At 43.4% G+C, this 16,248-nt stretch overlaps 2 protein-coding genes across 6 annotated transcripts in view; one reads left to right on the forward strand and one right to left on the reverse strand.

The window, feature by feature from the left end:
- The window catches only part of MOGAT1 (monoacylglycerol O-acyltransferase 1), a 37,962-nt gene extending 25,107 nt beyond the window's left edge, over positions 1-12,855 (reverse strand). For 2 of the 5 annotated variants that reach the window (XM_049615847.1, XM_049615849.1), the window contains exon 1: positions 12,659-12,855. In XM_049615847.1, coding sequence (XP_049471804.1) covers positions 12,659-12,752 — 94 coding nt within the window. In that variant the 5' untranslated portion in view covers positions 12,753-12,855. Of the gene's footprint in view, positions 1-5,089; positions 5,660-12,658 lie in introns of those variants that run through there. The other 3 variants (XM_049615851.1, XM_049615848.1, XM_049615850.1) reach the window with 3 other exon arrangements.
- Positions 12,856-12,880: 25 nt separating this feature from the next.
- Positions 12,881-15,707, forward strand: LOC125911745 (uncharacterized). Its single transcript, XM_049615855.1, has 2 exons — positions 12,881-13,262; positions 14,379-15,707. The coding sequence occupies exons 1-2, from the start codon at positions 12,881-12,883 to the stop codon at positions 14,687-14,689; spliced, it is 693 nt and encodes a 230-aa protein (XP_049471812.1). The 3' UTR covers positions 14,690-15,707.
- The last annotated feature ends 541 nt before the right edge of the window (positions 15,708-16,248 follow it).

Genomic DNA, 16,248 nt, shown 5'->3' on the forward strand with positions numbered 1-16,248 from the left:
AACCCTGAGCCTCAGTTCAAGTGAGGTAATATAACAAGACAGCAGATGATAGAGTATTATTTAACATTTATTGGATGTTTACTATATGCCAAGTATTGTACTATGTACTTTGCCAAAATATTTTCATTTAATATTTACATAGCTACAGTATCAATGAAGCGGCTAGAGTATGCTTAATGTCCTTTTCATAGAAAACAGAGGTGTAGAGAGGTTAAATGAATTGCCCAAGTCCCACAGAATGGAAGCGGTTGATCTAAATTCATAGCCCACTCTTGGGGCACCTGGGTGACTCAGCCGGTTGGGGCTCCAACTTCAGCTCAGATCAGGGTCTCAGGGTCCGTGAGTTCAAGCCCCACATCGGGCTCTGTGCTGACAGCTCAGAGCCTGGAGCCTGCTTCGGATTTCTGTGTCTCCCTCTCTCTCTGCCCCTTCCCCACTCACAGTCTCTCTCTCTCGCTCAAAAAATACACATTAAATTAATTAATTAATTAATTAATTCACAGTCCACTCTCAAAGTCTATGGTCTACACCACCTCCCTGGCACGATATATGGAGGAATCAGGGCTGAAAGGATGCAGAAGAGTTCCTACTACAGGTGTCTACCTTGCTTAAGCAGCCATTATTTATGTGCCCACAAAGAGAGAACATTCCAGCGACAAACTCTGTTTTCAGGAACTCTGTTGCGAGAGTCAGAGGTAGTATAGGAGGAACTCCTGACATCTTCCTTTACCTATCACTACTTGCAACATTTCACAACGACAAAGCAAAACCCAAATGGTTTACACACCTCGTGACACAGCTTCAAAATATGTGAAGCAAGGACAGACAAAACTCGACCTAAGTAGTAGTGACAAGACTGTTTGCCTTAAAGTAATACATTAAGCTAAGACAGACATTTTATGTGCGTGCTATCATACTAAAAAAATATTTATAGAAAGAGAAATACATTAATGAGAAAGGGAGAGAGGAGCACAAAGTCATAAAGCTCGACACAATAAATGCCAGCAATTACCATTACTTTAGGAAGTGTCCTTGCCTCTTTCTTTCTGTTATGTGCTATACTCTCTGTTCTAGAGCCGACTTCAGTCCCCCAAACTCCTGTCTACTCTGTCAGCTTTGCTACAGTTTTGTTCCCAAATGATCATGATCGGATTAACAGCACCTTGAACTATGACAGTTTGCTAGATACAATTTGTCTGTTTGTTTGCCTGTTTTGGCTAAAAACAGAACAAGTATTTATATTTCTGGAGATATATAAATCCATACATATCCCAGCATAGATTTACGCTAAATGGACCCCAGTAAGAGAACTGACCTGCTTTCTCCAGGGTAAGGTTTGTTTACGAAAAGGTGCATGAAAAGTTAAGGAAGTATGTGCCCTCTAACCCTCCGTGGTGTGTTTTGTCACATTTTGGAACAGCCAGCGAAGTTTCCATGACTCTGGGGGCACAGCCAAAAGGGTGTCCTTTGCTCTCACTCCTACCAGGATCATTTCATCTTGCTTCACCTGCTTGCCTCTACCCAGGTCTGAGTGCTGACAATTTACCACTGTTGGTTAATCTTCTCTTTATTTTACTAAAATGTGTAAAAAAAAAAAAGTGTACAAGAAAACTTAGGTAGATCTCATTACTCTGTACTCTATGGTAGATCAGGTGAGCTAAGACAGACAGGGAAGGGACAGAACAGTTCATGAGGGGTGACCATCTCCCACAGGCAGTGTCATTTTCTCCTCCTCACAACCCTCAAGGTACACATTACTGTACCCAGTTTGCAGTCGTGGAAACTGAGGCTTAAGGTTTTTGAGGGTCCAAAGGATTTGAACCTAGATCTGCCTAAATTTTTAAACTCACCCACTTTTTTTTTTTTAAACAAAACCAAACTATTCTTAGCTTATGGCAATGGCACCATAAACTTACAAGTACTTATTACAAGCAGATAAGCAGGCTCATAGGCATAAAAAATCAGGTAAATGGGAGGTTCTGTTTTCCCTACTATAATGATGGAGGGACTGAGACCAAAAGCATACTGACTCAATTTGAACCACAGAGGGAGTCAAGAGCAGGTCCAGAAATAAAATCCCCCGGCCATTAATTCAGTGTTTCACTAACCCAACCACATACGCACTAATTGAATACATATTGCATATGTCTTTAACAGCCACTAGATGTTCTGCACGTACGATGATTAAGACACGGATCTGGAATCTGAGTGCTTATGTTGGAATCTGCCACCGACTAGCTGCCGAACAGGGGGCGAAGTTCTTTCGCTCCTTGAGCCTCAATTCCTTTACCTGTGAGATGGGCTAATACCAGCACCTGCCTCCACGGACCGTGGGGAAGGAGACGCCAGAGAGGCCACCGTGCCTGGCACCGAGCAAGCACTTGACAATGGGAGCCATCGTTATGGTAACTGTGTTCACTATTACACGCTTGGAGAACACAAAAAATAAAAGCAGATAAAATACTGCTCATGTTCCTGTCACTCCACAGCAAGTACTGTTCAAATTTTTCCTTGTGGCCTTTTCTGTTCCTAGGAACAGGTTATGTGTCCTAAACATGGTTGATCACATTTTTTTTTTATTTCTGTATTTTATCGCTTATGATTATCTCACGTTAGCTGTTTTATAACACCGATGTGGCCTTAAAACCTTCATAAATGGTATTTTTGAGAACTGATGAACATTCCATTGAATGTCAATACTACGTCAACCATTCTTCTCTTTTTGAAAATGTAGGCTTCTAACAAATTTTCTCTATACACATAATCCGGCATCACATTTCCCCACATTTTAATTTACTTCCATAGGACAATTAGTAAAACACTACACCGCTGAACAGAAACGCCTTTGTCACTTGATATACTTTGAGAGCTTATGATCCAAAGGAGCTGTCCTAATTTAAACCCCCCCACTCCACACATGGCACACATTCTTTAATATTTCGTATCACAAACAGCACCAAAATAGCTTTTTAAATCCCGTGATCCTAAATTAGACTGAAAGAAGAAAACACTAAGAAAACTAGGTGACTGGATCACCTCTATTTTCTATTTTTATCTCATTAAGCGATCCAACGTAACATGATTCTTCCGAATTGGAGGTCAAAGAGAAAAGATACAAAAGTCTACTCCAACCCATGGTGCAGTTCTCAAAACTGAGGTTGATGTCTCTTAAAACTGCCTTGATCCACATTCCAAGTTGCACGGGAGGCCTGAACTTCAGCTGCTTTGACTGGGGTGCAGGCTGTACAAGCCAGCCTCTGTCGTTCGTACTCTTTTATGATTTCATTCCCATAGATTCTACTTCCTCTATATCATTAAGAAGCTTCCCCCCCTTCACTTTTTTTCCTGAGGTGAAATTCACATTAATGTAAATCAACCACTTTAAGGAAATTAACCCAGGGACACTTAGCACATTCACGATGTTGTGCAACTACCAATTCCACCGAGTTGCAAAATACTTAGATCACCCGAAAATAAAACCCTGAACCCATTAGGCAGTTATTCCCCATTTCCTTCTCCTCTGCCCCTGGCAACCACCAATGTACATTCTATTTCTGTGGATTTACCTACTCAGGATATTTCATAAAAATGGAATGATCCAATATGTAACCTTCTGTAGACTTTCACTTAACATCAAGTTTTTGAGGCTCGTCCATCCTGAAACATGTATCAGGACTTCATTCCTTTTTAGGACTGAATAATATTCCCATATATAGGGATATATCATAATTCGTTTATCCATTCATCTGTTCAACATTCATCATTCAAGGGCTAAAATTAACAACTCAGACAACAGATGTTGGCGAGGATGCAGAGAAAGAGAAACCCTTTGGCACTGTTGGTGGGAATGCAAACTGGTACAGCCACTATGGAAAACAGTATGGAGGTTCCTCAAAAAGTTAAAAATAGAACTACCCTACGACCCAGCAATTGTACTACTAGGCATTTATCCAAGGAATACAGGTGTGCTGTTTCAAAGGAGCACATGCAGTCCAACGTTTATTAGAGCAGCACTATCGACAATAACCAAAGTATGGAAAGAGCCCAATGGCCATCAATGGATGAATGGATAAAGAACATGTGGTATATATATATATATACAATGGAGTATTACTCTGCAATCAAAAAGAATGAAATCCTGCCATGCGCAAGTACATGAATGGAACTGGAGGGTATTATGCTAAGCCAAATTAGTCAGAGAAAGACAAATATCATATGACTTCGCTCATATGAGGACTTCAAGAGACAAAACAGATGAACATAAGGGAAGGGAAGCAAAAATAATATAAAAACAGGGAGGGGGACAAAACATAAGAGACTCTTAGAGAACAAACTAAGGGTTGCTGAAGGGGCTGTGGGTCAGGGGATGGGCTAAATGGGCAAGGAGCATTAAGGAAGACACTTGTTGGGATGAACACTGGGTGTTATATGTAGGGGCCACATCACTGGATTCTACTCCTGAAATCATTACTGCACAGTACACTAACTAACTTGGATGTAAATTTTTAAAAAATAAATAAATAAAATTTTTCACTTCCTAAAAAAAAAGGAAAGAAAAGAAAAGAAATCAAGATAGGTACACCGGATACAATGGTACATCGCAGTCTAAATGAAAACAAAATCTCATTTGTAGTAAATGTAAAAGAAAAAGAAAAAGAAAAAGAAAACATTCATCATTCAACATCTGGGTTGTTTCCACCTTTTGGCTCCCGCGAAGAGGGCTGCAATGTCCTACCCGCTTCAAGAGGACTAAACATCAGAAACAAATAAGACTCAGTCAAAATGTGTGGCGTGGTCATTAAATTCAGCATCACCGATAAAGGGACAAAATGGCATGATGCCTCTTGATGGGATTTGATGGGAAATACACCCCATCACCTTTGCCAGCTTTTTGCCAAAAATGCTGAACCTGACTCCAATCGTAAGAACATAATTAGGCAATTCCAGACTTTGGGACATTCTAGAAGATAATTACCGGGGGCTGTTTAGAAAATATCAATGTTACAAAAGGCTGCCTTCTCTGCAGCATTTAGCAATGATCTTCCTCTGCTACCCCTGCCCCCCACATTTCTGACTCCAGTGGGCTCACCTGTGCCTCCATCAGTGAAATGGTGCTGAACAAGGGCACTGTACGATGTCTCATCCAGGGCCAACGCTCCAACAGTGGTAGCCAAATTTGATAAATCAGTGAATCCTAAAAACGTGCTTTGTCTATAGGCACTTCTTCAAAGACCTGACGTACATCAATTCCTTCACATTCTAGGTTTAACTTTATCAGTTTTTCAACATTTAAGAAAGTAATATTTGTAACATGGAAAAATAACTGGTTAATGAAACATACAGATACCACGAAAAGCGTAAAGAATAGTGATGGTGTATAGGAAACACTCAACAAATGCTATTAGCCACCACTGACCGCTTGGGACCTTCGGAAACACCAATGTCACAGGGCTCAATCCAAAATGCTAGTTGGTTTGCTCTCCAGCGCATATATTACTTCAGTAAAAATAAATCTAAAAAAGGTAAACAGCAAGAGAAAATATGCCAAAATATTAACAGAGAATCTCAAACAGGCTCCATGCTCGGCACAGAGCCCGACATGGGACTCAATCCCACAACCCTGGGATCATGACCTGAGCAAAAATCAAGAGTCGGACCCTCAACCGAGCCACCCAGGCGCCCCAAAAGATTATTTAAAAAAAAAAAAAAAGAAATATAGGGGCACCTGGGTGGCTCAGTCAGTTGAGCATCCGACTTCAGCTCAGGTCATGATCTCGCGGTCTGTGAGTTCAAGCCCCACGTCAGGCTCTGTGCTGACAGCTCAGAGCCTGGGGCCTGCTTCAGATTCTGTGTCCCGCCCTCTCTCTCCACCCCACCCCTGCTTGTGCTCTGTCTCTTTCAAAAATGAATAAACATAAAAAAAAGTTAAAAAAAAAAAGAAATAAAACGGCTCCACTAGAAAGAAAAGAAAAAAAAAAACTACACAAAACTGAAGAACAAATCTACTTAAGTAACAATAGTCTCATCTTGAACATGATTCTATTAAATTTCCATGAGCAAACAGCATCAGAAAAATATTACAAAAACTATTGAGGTTTGTTTACTTGGATTTTAATAGTGACCAATATTAAGAAATAATTGAAAATATGTAATTTGTATATGTAGCCTTCCTATTTGTATCCAAGAAGTTTTCATTTTTCCCCTATGGAAATTGTTTCTATACTTATTTTAACCATGTAACCGAGGATGGGGAACGAAAATGGAATTCAGAGTCCAGCGGGCACATTTTCTTTTCCTGCTCCCGAGGCATTGTATTTCAAAACACAATCAGAGCCATCTGTTGATTATAAGAATGGAAGCATAACATTCTTCTGATTTTTAAAATTCCTATTTTAAGAGCACTTACCCCCCAGAGTTTCTTAGGGTGATACTGAAAGACAAATCTCAGACCCCTCTGCAGAATTTTGCAGCTCAGGATTCCTCGAATGTAGGTCTGCTCCCCAATGCTTTTAAAAAGTTTTCTGGAGAGGAAACTGCATTTTTCTTATTTAAAAGCAAATTCAGGGGCGCCTGGGTGGCTCAGTCGGTTAAGCGGCCGACTTTGGCTCAGGTCCCCATCTCGCAGTCCGTGAGTTCGAGCCCCGCGTTGGGCCCCGTGCTGACAGCTCGGAGCCTGGAACCTGCTTCGGATTCTGTGTCTCCCTCTCTCTCTGCCCCTCCCCAGCTCACACTATGTTTCTGCCTCTCAAAACTGAATAAACGTTAAAAAAAATTTTTAAGTAAATTCATTATTGGACCTACTTCTTCATTGAATAAAGGCAAATAAATTACAAGGATCCAGGTACAATTAGTCCCATGTTATTAATATTTCTGAAATGTTTACAAGCTAAAGGACAAAATAAACAGAACTACTTTGTATAGCCACAAACTGAAAACTGTAAGAAAAGAGAGACATAACTAAATACAACATGTGGGTTCCTTTGCTATAAAGGACATTTGTGGGGCAGCTACTGGAATGTGAATAGGGTCTATGTATGGATTAGATCATTGAACTGCATCACTGTTAATTCTTCTCATTTGGATAACTGTACTGCGGTTATGTAAGAGAATGTCTTTGGTTTTAGAAAATGTACACTCAAGGACTCAAGGATAAAGAGAAAGCATATTGTAGCTTATCCTTAAATAGTTAAAAAAAATAATAACTGTGTGTGTGTGTGTGTGTGTGTGTGGACAAAGAGAGATAGGGACAGAGAAAGAAAAAAAACATGGTAAAATGTTACATTGGGGAATGGGATAAAGGAATATTGGAATTTTTGTAACTTTCTAGAATTTTTATTTTCTAGAATTATTATTTCTGGAATTACCTTAAAATACAAAGTTTTAAAAAGTTAATGGCCCTTCCTGAGACCTACAGAATCAAGGTCTCTGAGTAATCTGCATTTTAACAAAAATGCCCAAGGGAATCTTAAATATGCTCTAAAGTTTAGGGGCACCTGGGTGGCTCAGTTGGTTGAGTGTCTGACTCTTGATTTCTGCTCAGGTCAGGATCTTGCAGTTTGTGGGATTGAGCCCCACGTCAGGCTTCATGCTGACAGCAAGGAGCCTGCCTGGGATTCCCTCTCTCTCTCTCTGTCCCTCTTCCGCTCATGCTCTCTCACTCTCTCTCTCTTCCTCTCAAAATAAATAAATATTCAAAAAATACGCCCTAAAGTTTAAAAACTTCTGATATAAATAATATCACACAGTAGAGGACTCAATACTTTTGAGATATCAATTCTCTCCAAATTAACCTATAGACTAATCTCAATCAAAAATCAATCCCAATGAAAATCCCAGAAGGTGTGTGTGTGTGTGTGTGTGTGTGTGTGTGTGTGGAAACTGACAAGCTGATTCTCAGGTGCATATGGAAACACAAAGAATCTATGATAATCAAAACAACTCTTTAAAAAAAGGACCAAGGTTTCAGGGCTAACGAGATCAGACTCCACAAAGTATTATAAAGCCACAGTAATCACAACAGCATTGTACTGGCATGAAGATAGACAAAGGAGGGGCGCCTAGGTAGCTCAGTCAGTTAAGTGTCCGACTTTGGCTCAGGTCATGATCTCACAGTTCATGAGTTCAAGCCCCACATCAGGTTCTCTCTGCTGTTGTCATGGAGCCCACTTCAGATCCGCTGTCCCCCTCGGTCCCTCCTCTGCCCCTCCTCTGCTCACTCTCTCCCTCTCTCTCTCAAAATAAATAAGTAAACTTTAAAAATTAAAAAAAGAAGAAGGAAATACTGCCATTGTGATGGACCTTGAGGGTATTATGCTATGTGGACTAAATGACAGAGAGAAAGATCAATACTATATGATCTCACTTGTGTGTGTATCTTAAAAAGAAAACAAACCAAAAGCACCTAATTCATAGGTACAGAGAACAGATTGGCGGTTGCCAGAGGCAGGAGGGTGGAGGGGTGGGCAAAATGAGCGAAAGGGGTCAAAAGATACAAACTTCCAGTTAGAAGATAAATAAATCCGGGGGATGTAATGCACAGCCTGGTGACTAGAATCAACAGTATTGTATTGTATTTGAAAGCTGCTAAGAGGGTAAGTCTTAAAGGTTCTCATCACAAGGAAAATTATTTGTAACTATGGGTGGTGATAGATGTTAACTAAACTTATTACGGTAATCATTTTGCAATGTATACATGTATCAAATAATTATGTCATACACCAAAACCTAATACAATGTTGTAAGATTGGATGACAGGTGTTTAACATTTATCTCAAGGAAAGATGTTTGATTTCATGATTTCATATTTCAAGGGCTAATAGCTTAAACTCATTTCCTGGAAAGAAAAATGCCTTCCAAGACTTTGATTTAGAGATCTTAAAAGATATACCTAATAAAAACCCTCTTGTTGAGGTGCCTGGGTGATTCAGTTGATTAAGCATCCATCTTCGGCTCAGGTCATGATCTGGTCCATAGGTTCAAGCCCCGCGTCGGGCTTTGTGCTAACAGCTCAGAGCCTGGAGTCTGCTTCAGATTCTGTGTCTCCCTCTCTCTCTGTTCCTCCCCCACTCACACTCTGTCTCTGTCTCTCAAAACTAAATAAAACGTTAAAAAAAAAAAAAACTCTTGCCAACACTGAAAGTAGCTACAACATCAACTCCTTACTTCAAAATTGACAATTAAATAGAAGGAAATAAGTAAGCTCTTATCCTACCTTTTCCAGTAAGAATTGAATTGTAGGATAGTCAAATGGTCCTAGCTGATGGGGGGAAATTATTCGTTGCATAAATTCTAGCTATGATGAATAAATGACAGAATAAAAACACCGCCATTTTGCAGTCCCCCATAGAACAGTTCATTCAAGCGAGCATCATTAATGGAGACTTACGTCACTAGGTGGCAGGGCAATGATCAACAGAGAACTTTCATTTGCACATGTCAGTGACCAGCCAGCCCTCAGATGACTTCCTATTTGGACCCACTGACCACTCTTAGGCACAACTAATGGGACAACTAGACATTCTGTGCATCCTGACAGAATGTGAAGCACAGAGCAGTACCTGGGAAGAGGCCTTGACACAAAGGTTTCATCTACATCTAATCAAGCTTTAACTCTAACTCCCACTGTCGAAGAAATACAGGAGACTGAGTAACAAGTTAACACCACAAAGAAGCAGTCAGGGCTACATCTTGCAGGACAGATAACCTGGTTTCCTTAGTGCTTCACGACAAGAAAACAAATAGGGAACACTGTTCTAAATTAAAAGACATGCAAAAACCAAATGCAGGAGCATCTGGGTGGCTCAGCCAGTTAAGCATCCAACTTCGGCTCAGGTCACGGTCTTGCAGTTTGTGGGTTCAGGCCCCGCATCAGGCTCTGTGCTGACAGATCGGAGCCCGGAGCCCTCTTTGCGGTCTGTGTCTACCTCTGTCTGACCCTCCCCTGCTCACACTCTCTCTCTCTCTCTCTCAAAAGTAAATGAACATTAAAGAAAAAAAAAACATAAACAAAAAACCAAAAAACAAAACCAAATGCAATACAAAGGTCTTGTTGAGAACCTTGTTCAGATATATCACCAAAGTGTATTTTTGACACGGTTCAGAAAATACGAACTTAGTTTAAATGATTTTAAGCAGGATTGCCTGGGTGACTCAGTCGGTTAAGCATCTCTCAGTTTCGCCTCAGGTCATGATCTCACGGTTCATGAGTTCAAGCCCCTCATTGGGCTCTGCACTGGCAGTGTGGAGCCTGCTCAGGGTTCTCTCTCTCTCCCTCTCTCTCTGCCCCTCCCCTACTCATCCTGTTTCTGTCACTCTCAAAATAAATAAATAAACTGAAAAAATTTTTAAATGATTTTAAACAATTATTATGCCACATATGTACTCTGATTATGTAAAAAAGATACTCAATTCTATATCTCCGTACTAAAATATTTAGGATTAAAATATAACAACGTGCTTTGTCTTAAAACGTTTTTGCAAAACAACTGATGAAACGAATACGGCAAATTGTCAAAATAATTATAAATCCAGGTAATGGGTAAATGAGAGTTCACACACTTCTATTTTTTGTATGTCTGAAATTTTTCCAAATAAAATTATCAAAATATATAACACAAAGTCATATGCTCCTAGTAACACAAAAGTCAAATGCGCGCAACGACTTTTTATGGTCTGTCTATGCAGACATTTAAATGGTCTGCAAGTCAGTCTAGTCCGACTCAAATTAGGAATCATTGGTCACGCCTGAGTCACTAGTCCACGCACAATTAACACCTGTGGCTCCGCCCGCTATGTAGAGCCGTGTGACCTTGAGCAACTTCACCTCTGAGCTCCCTCCTCTGTAAGATGAGTGCAGGGGTAGCTCCTACCTCGCAGGGCTGCTGTGAGGGTGACATGGGTTAATACAACTAGCGACCCATGGGGCGGACAGCTTCCCCTCTGGGTGACAGAGTGAGACAGTCATTCAACAAGTATTTGTTTCATACCTTCCGTGGGCTCGGCACGTGCTGAGTGCTCCCGCACTGAGCCGGTGGACAAGGATGGTAATGCGGACCTTTCTCGAGTAACCGCAGACATACACAGACACGAGCAATGACAAACACGAGAAAAGGACGACGGGCTACCAGAGAGGAGCTGACTGACCAGCAGGGAAGATCGTCTCCAAGTTCAAGCCATACATGTGGGCAGCAGAGTGGTTAAGGCAGGGACTCTGGGTAGAATACTTCGGTTTCCATCCAGCTTCTCCACCTCCCCCTGTGCGTGACCTTGAACAATTTACTTCACCTCTTCGTTTCCTCATCTGTCCAACGAGGGCAGAAATGAACAGTCCTTTACCTCACAGGGTCGTGGTGAAGGCCGGACGGTTAATAGTGTAGGGTGCTTAGAATGGGATCTGGAACGTACTGTGCCCTAATGTGTTTGTTGTTACCTCGATGGTTCAGCGCAAAATGGAGTATCATGCTACCACCCCTGTCTCCGTTTGGCCTGCGAGGACTTCATGAGCTAACGTTTTGAAGTTCCTTTTTCAGGAAACCCTAGCTGTACAGCAGAGTGCGTATATGCGCACACACAGTTACATATTTACAGAGACACGCACATACTGACGCGTGGGCTCCGTTCTGTAACAAATGAATTAAGACGTTCTGGGGAGAGAGCCTGGGCGTCTGCGTTTTTTTTACAAGCTCTTCCAGTGTTTCCCATGTGCAACCAGGGTCGAGAACCACTGATCTAGGCATTCAAAACTGTGAAACCATTTCAAAAGTGTAGACGTCTACAGTGCAGTGGGCTTATTACTACTGATCGTACTGCGGCCTCAAGGTACAACCTGTCAGCTCCTTATAGCACACAAGTGACCTTAGCCTTCAGAAGAGTGCACGTTCTCCATAATTCCTCCCTCCTCTCATACCATCCCCCATCTACTCCAATCGCTGGACAAACATCCAGGGGAGAAAAAGGGGCTCAGGTAAGCCACCCTGCTCTATCTAGCGACTGACTCACGTGCCCTTTCCAGATGGGATCAACTTGGGAACCCACTAGAACCCCTTGAGTCGAGTTATTTACATACAGAAGCCACCCAACCCAACTCAACCCAGTCTATCTAGTACAAAGGTGCCTTTCGGCACCCGGATGACCTTAAACACAGAAAAGTCAACAAGGCAGTTGGTCACGAGGGTGGGAAGAGGACGGAATCAGGCTGTAAATAATCGGGCGCTGGTTTTCCTTTCACGAATCGACAGTTCAAGAAAAAGAGTTTAGCAACTTCAGAGGGGCTACAGTGCAATGTTCCATGGCTGGATTGGGTCCTAGTTATATTTGGGTATGTCCATTTGCCAAAATTCATCTGTATGCCTATCATCTTTGCCTTTTATGGTAGGTAAGCTACGCCTCAATCAAAAAGACAAAAAAAGCACAGGTTAAAACAGTTGGCAAACAGTCGTTCGTTCGCTACGAGGTTCACACGGGGAGAGAAACCAAAAAGGAGAGTCCCAAGTTAGCTCGAACTCCCTCCTTGACCTGTTTGCTCTGGCTTAGGCGGAAGAAGGGCTGGAATCTCAGCTCGTCCTTGGCCAAGGACTGACCGCGAGGGAGGAAACGGAGCCCCCCGCACTGCGGCGTCTGGCCTGGGTCTCGCGCGGCCGGGAGCGCGCGGGGTCCTTACCGAGCAGGAGGAAGGACAGGACCCACTGCAGCACCGCGGCCGTCTGCAGCCGCCGCGCCAGCGGGATGTTCAGCGGCGCAAACTCGACCTTCATGGTCCCGCGCGGGAGGGGACTGCGCCGACCGCGGGCGCTTCGAACCTGGTGGCTCCGCGGCGCGTGGGAGGAGCGTGCGGCCGGATCCGGGCCCCGCGCCGGACACCCCCGGGGGCGGAAAGAGGGGGATGGGCGGCGGCCGCGGAGCAGGCGGGGGCAGAACTTCGTCCGGGGGTGGGGCGCGAGGGCTGAGGCTGGGGGCTGCCAATCGCGCGCGCCCGGGCCCCAGTGCAGCTGGCGCGCCCGGGGCGCATTGGCTGGCGCGCCGCGGCGCTGGGGAGAGCGCGCCGCTTTGGGCACTAGGGGTGGCCAGAGGGGTCAGCTGGCCGCCCGTCGGAGCTCGGCAGCGTGGGCTCCGGCAGCCTTGCGGAGGACCTGGGATCTCCACCGGGATCTATTGTTCGGCTGATCGATCGCCTTCAGCATCCGCCCTTAAACCCACCCCTTCCTCCGAACTCTCTGAGGCTAGGGAAGTGTTGGTTCAAAGGTTCGCCTACCAGGTGGAAGGAGGTGCGGGACGTAGCTTCTCTGGTCGCAGGGTACTCTTGTGTTTACTGGTCTGTATCCCCTCCACCACCCCCATAAACCCCGAGGAAAGGGGGGGGCGGGGAGAAGGGAACAGGGGTTTGGTCTCCTCACTTGGGTACTCAGATCTCTACACTAGTCCTGGAAACCTTTCGCTTAATCATTTATTCAACAGATATTGACTGAATATCTACCACATGCCAGGAACCATTGTGTCCCTGCGTATACACCTGGTAACCCAGTCGCGCGTTCATTCTGCTCTCAGAGAGCATGGATTATGGGCAGAGACAAACATTAAGCAAAATAACCACACAATTGAGTGTACAACTGCAAAGTGAAACCCTACTGTGAATGACTGAAGGAAGGTTCTTAGGACTTAGACTGGAGGTCAGGGAAGTCACTGAACAAGTGACCTTGACTGGAGCTATAAAGGTGGATCTAGTTAACTGAGGGAGTCGTCCAGGCAAAGAAGCACATGTGCAAAGGTCCTGGAGCTGAAACTCAAAACTAATATAGTGGGAGCTCAGGTAACAGGGAGATTAGGGTGGAATGAGGCAAAAATGGCAGCCAAAGGCCAGATCCTTGCAAGGCTGTGTTTAGGGTTCAAGTCTTGACGCTAAAACTTGCCGCTGAAGGGTTTCAGTTTGATGCATTAAATGGATAGATTCTCAATAATTGCCTAATCCTTGTGAGGACCTGCTACATTTTTTTTTATATGAAATTTATTGCCAAATTGGTTTCCATACAACACCCAGTGCTCATCTCAACAGGTGCCCTCCTCAATGCCCATCACCCACCCCCCTCTCCCTCCCTCCCTTTTCTTTATAAATATTAGTTAATGTGTAGTGGGACAACTCCAATTGGCAAGTGGCTGTCCAGTCATTGCTAGAACAGATCTGCAACAGGACAAATCAACAAAGTTGACTCGCCATCACCACCATGCGCCTTTCTCCATCAACATTTTACTGGAAAGTTGGATAAGAAACAAATACTACAAAGTAGTGCAGAGTTGTTTGTGACTTTATGTATACAAAACTTGCTGGTTTGGGTTTTTTGTTTTTGTTTTCTTCCTAGTTGAGGAATCACTTTCTTCTCATTTAGACTTCTTCCCTGAACCTTCCCCCGGTGCTAATGGGGATACTATGAGAACACTCTCCGACATTGTGGGGAGCCCTTCACGCATCCTAGAGCAATCCTGTGAAAGAAGCATTGGCTTTTCAAGGGAAGCATTTTCAAGAATTTCAAGGACATCCAAGCCCAATGTCACTCAGCTGGCAGAGTGGAGCAGCTTCAAATACAGTTTTGTCTCAAACCTAGAGAGAAGAGCCATCCCTTCAGTAAATGAATGTCACATAGAACAAAGGATTGCTGAGTGCTTGCTTTGCCCTGGTGTTGATGACCAAAGTAAATGAAGACATGGTCTCTGAGCATTAGAGCATTCTGTCATTGGTTATTTATGAAAAGGCTTCTGCCAGGCACAAGGTTGAAAATAAGTACGGGCTAGATCTCACGGTCTGTGGGTTCCAGCCCCACGTTGGGCTCTGTGCTGACAGCGCGGAGCCTGGAGCCTGCTTCGGATTCTGTTGACTCCCTGTCTCTCTGCCCCTCCCCCGCTTGTGCTCGCTCGGGAGCGCGCGCTCTCTCTCTCTCTCAAAAATAAGTAAACATTAAAAATTTAAATAAAATAAAATAAATGGTAGGATTGGTTGATTAGTTGAATTCACAGTTTCCTCGTAAATGAGAAGCGCAAGGCCTCCAGACTCCTACTAATCAAGTGGTGCGTGCTGTACTGAGTCGAGTTTTTGTCACCTTCCCAGGCCCTCAGCTAGTAGAAAACAGCCGTCATAGCCTAGCACGACACACTGCAGCAAAGCATGGCCCCACCAGGGCTCAGTTGGTGTAACAGCCTCTCACCATTTTAGAAGCAACTATTAGATCACTCATTCAGTATTCAGCACATTTCTTTGTGTATATATTATGTCCCAGGTTATTGTAGCCAAATGATTACTGGAATTAAATGGTGAGAAAGTTTTCATTTATCGAGCTATTCAAAACAATGCTTCTCTATGAGTTTTGTTGATTTCTGGAACTGAAGTTGACATGAAAACACCAACCGTAAACATTATCTTTCTTAACCCCATGTTTCATGGAATGGGGAGCTGAGAGCAGAGAAATTAAGGGATTTGCCCAGGATAACCCAGCCAGTTACTGACAAGGAATAGACCCAGCTCTCTTCATAGCCATACTAAAACAGAGGAGGAGAAGCAAGGTGGTATGAGATAATGTTTTCAAACTTGTATTTTAGCAGGAGAGTTTTTTTCAACCTTCAAAGAACTCTGACTTCTAGAAGATATCCAAGTGAATCTGCTCTAAGTGGAAAAGAAGTGACCTTCTCAGCATCTCCCTCCTTCCCAAAGTGGCTGTATTTTTAGCAAAATGAAATTGACATTAAACAGTTACAGAAGCTCTGAGGGTTTGCAAAACCCAGGTTGGAAACTACTGTTTGTTTGGCTATTTATGTGTGTGTGTGTGGGGGGGGCATCCTAATATCTGGAAAAATACAGAGTTTGAATGGGGTTGCAGTTAAAAAAACCATATAATGTCAACATTACTGAGTGGTTAGCACCTAGCAACTACTGTGTCCATACTTTTTGGTGTTGTGTGATTTAAACCTCATAATAATAGCACTCCGGTTTAGGTACGATTATCTTTTACCACTGTGCCAACTGAGACTACAGGTGAAACTAATTGGTCATCTAGTAAGTAGTAGAACCAAGTTGCTGTGTTTTGAAAATAGGTTTGGGGGCGCCTGGGTGGCTCAGTCCGTTGAGCGTCCAACTTCGGTTCAGGTCATGATCTCACGGTTCGTGAGTTCGAGCCCGTCGTCGAGCTCTGTGCTGACAGCTCAGAGCCCGGACTCTGCTTTGGATTCCGTGTCTCCCTCCCTCTGTCTCTCTCTCAAGAATAAATA

Source organism: Panthera uncia (genome assembly GCF_023721935.1).
Source record: "Panthera uncia isolate 11264 chromosome C1 unlocalized genomic scaffold, Puncia_PCG_1.0 HiC_scaffold_3, whole genome shotgun sequence".
Taxonomy (NCBI): Eukaryota; Metazoa; Chordata; class Mammalia; order Carnivora; family Felidae; genus Panthera; species Panthera uncia.

Excerpts from the sequence above, each read along its gene's own strand:
- LOC125911745 (XM_049615855.1), top strand. The coding sequence starts at position 12,881 with ATGGGCGGCGGCCGCGGAGCAGGCGGGGGCAGAACTTCGTCCGGGGGT. Across the intron at positions 13,263-14,378 it reads CGCCTACCAGGTGGAAGGAG|ACTTCTTCCCTGAACCTTCC; the intron begins GTGCGGGACGTA and ends CTTCTCATTTAG.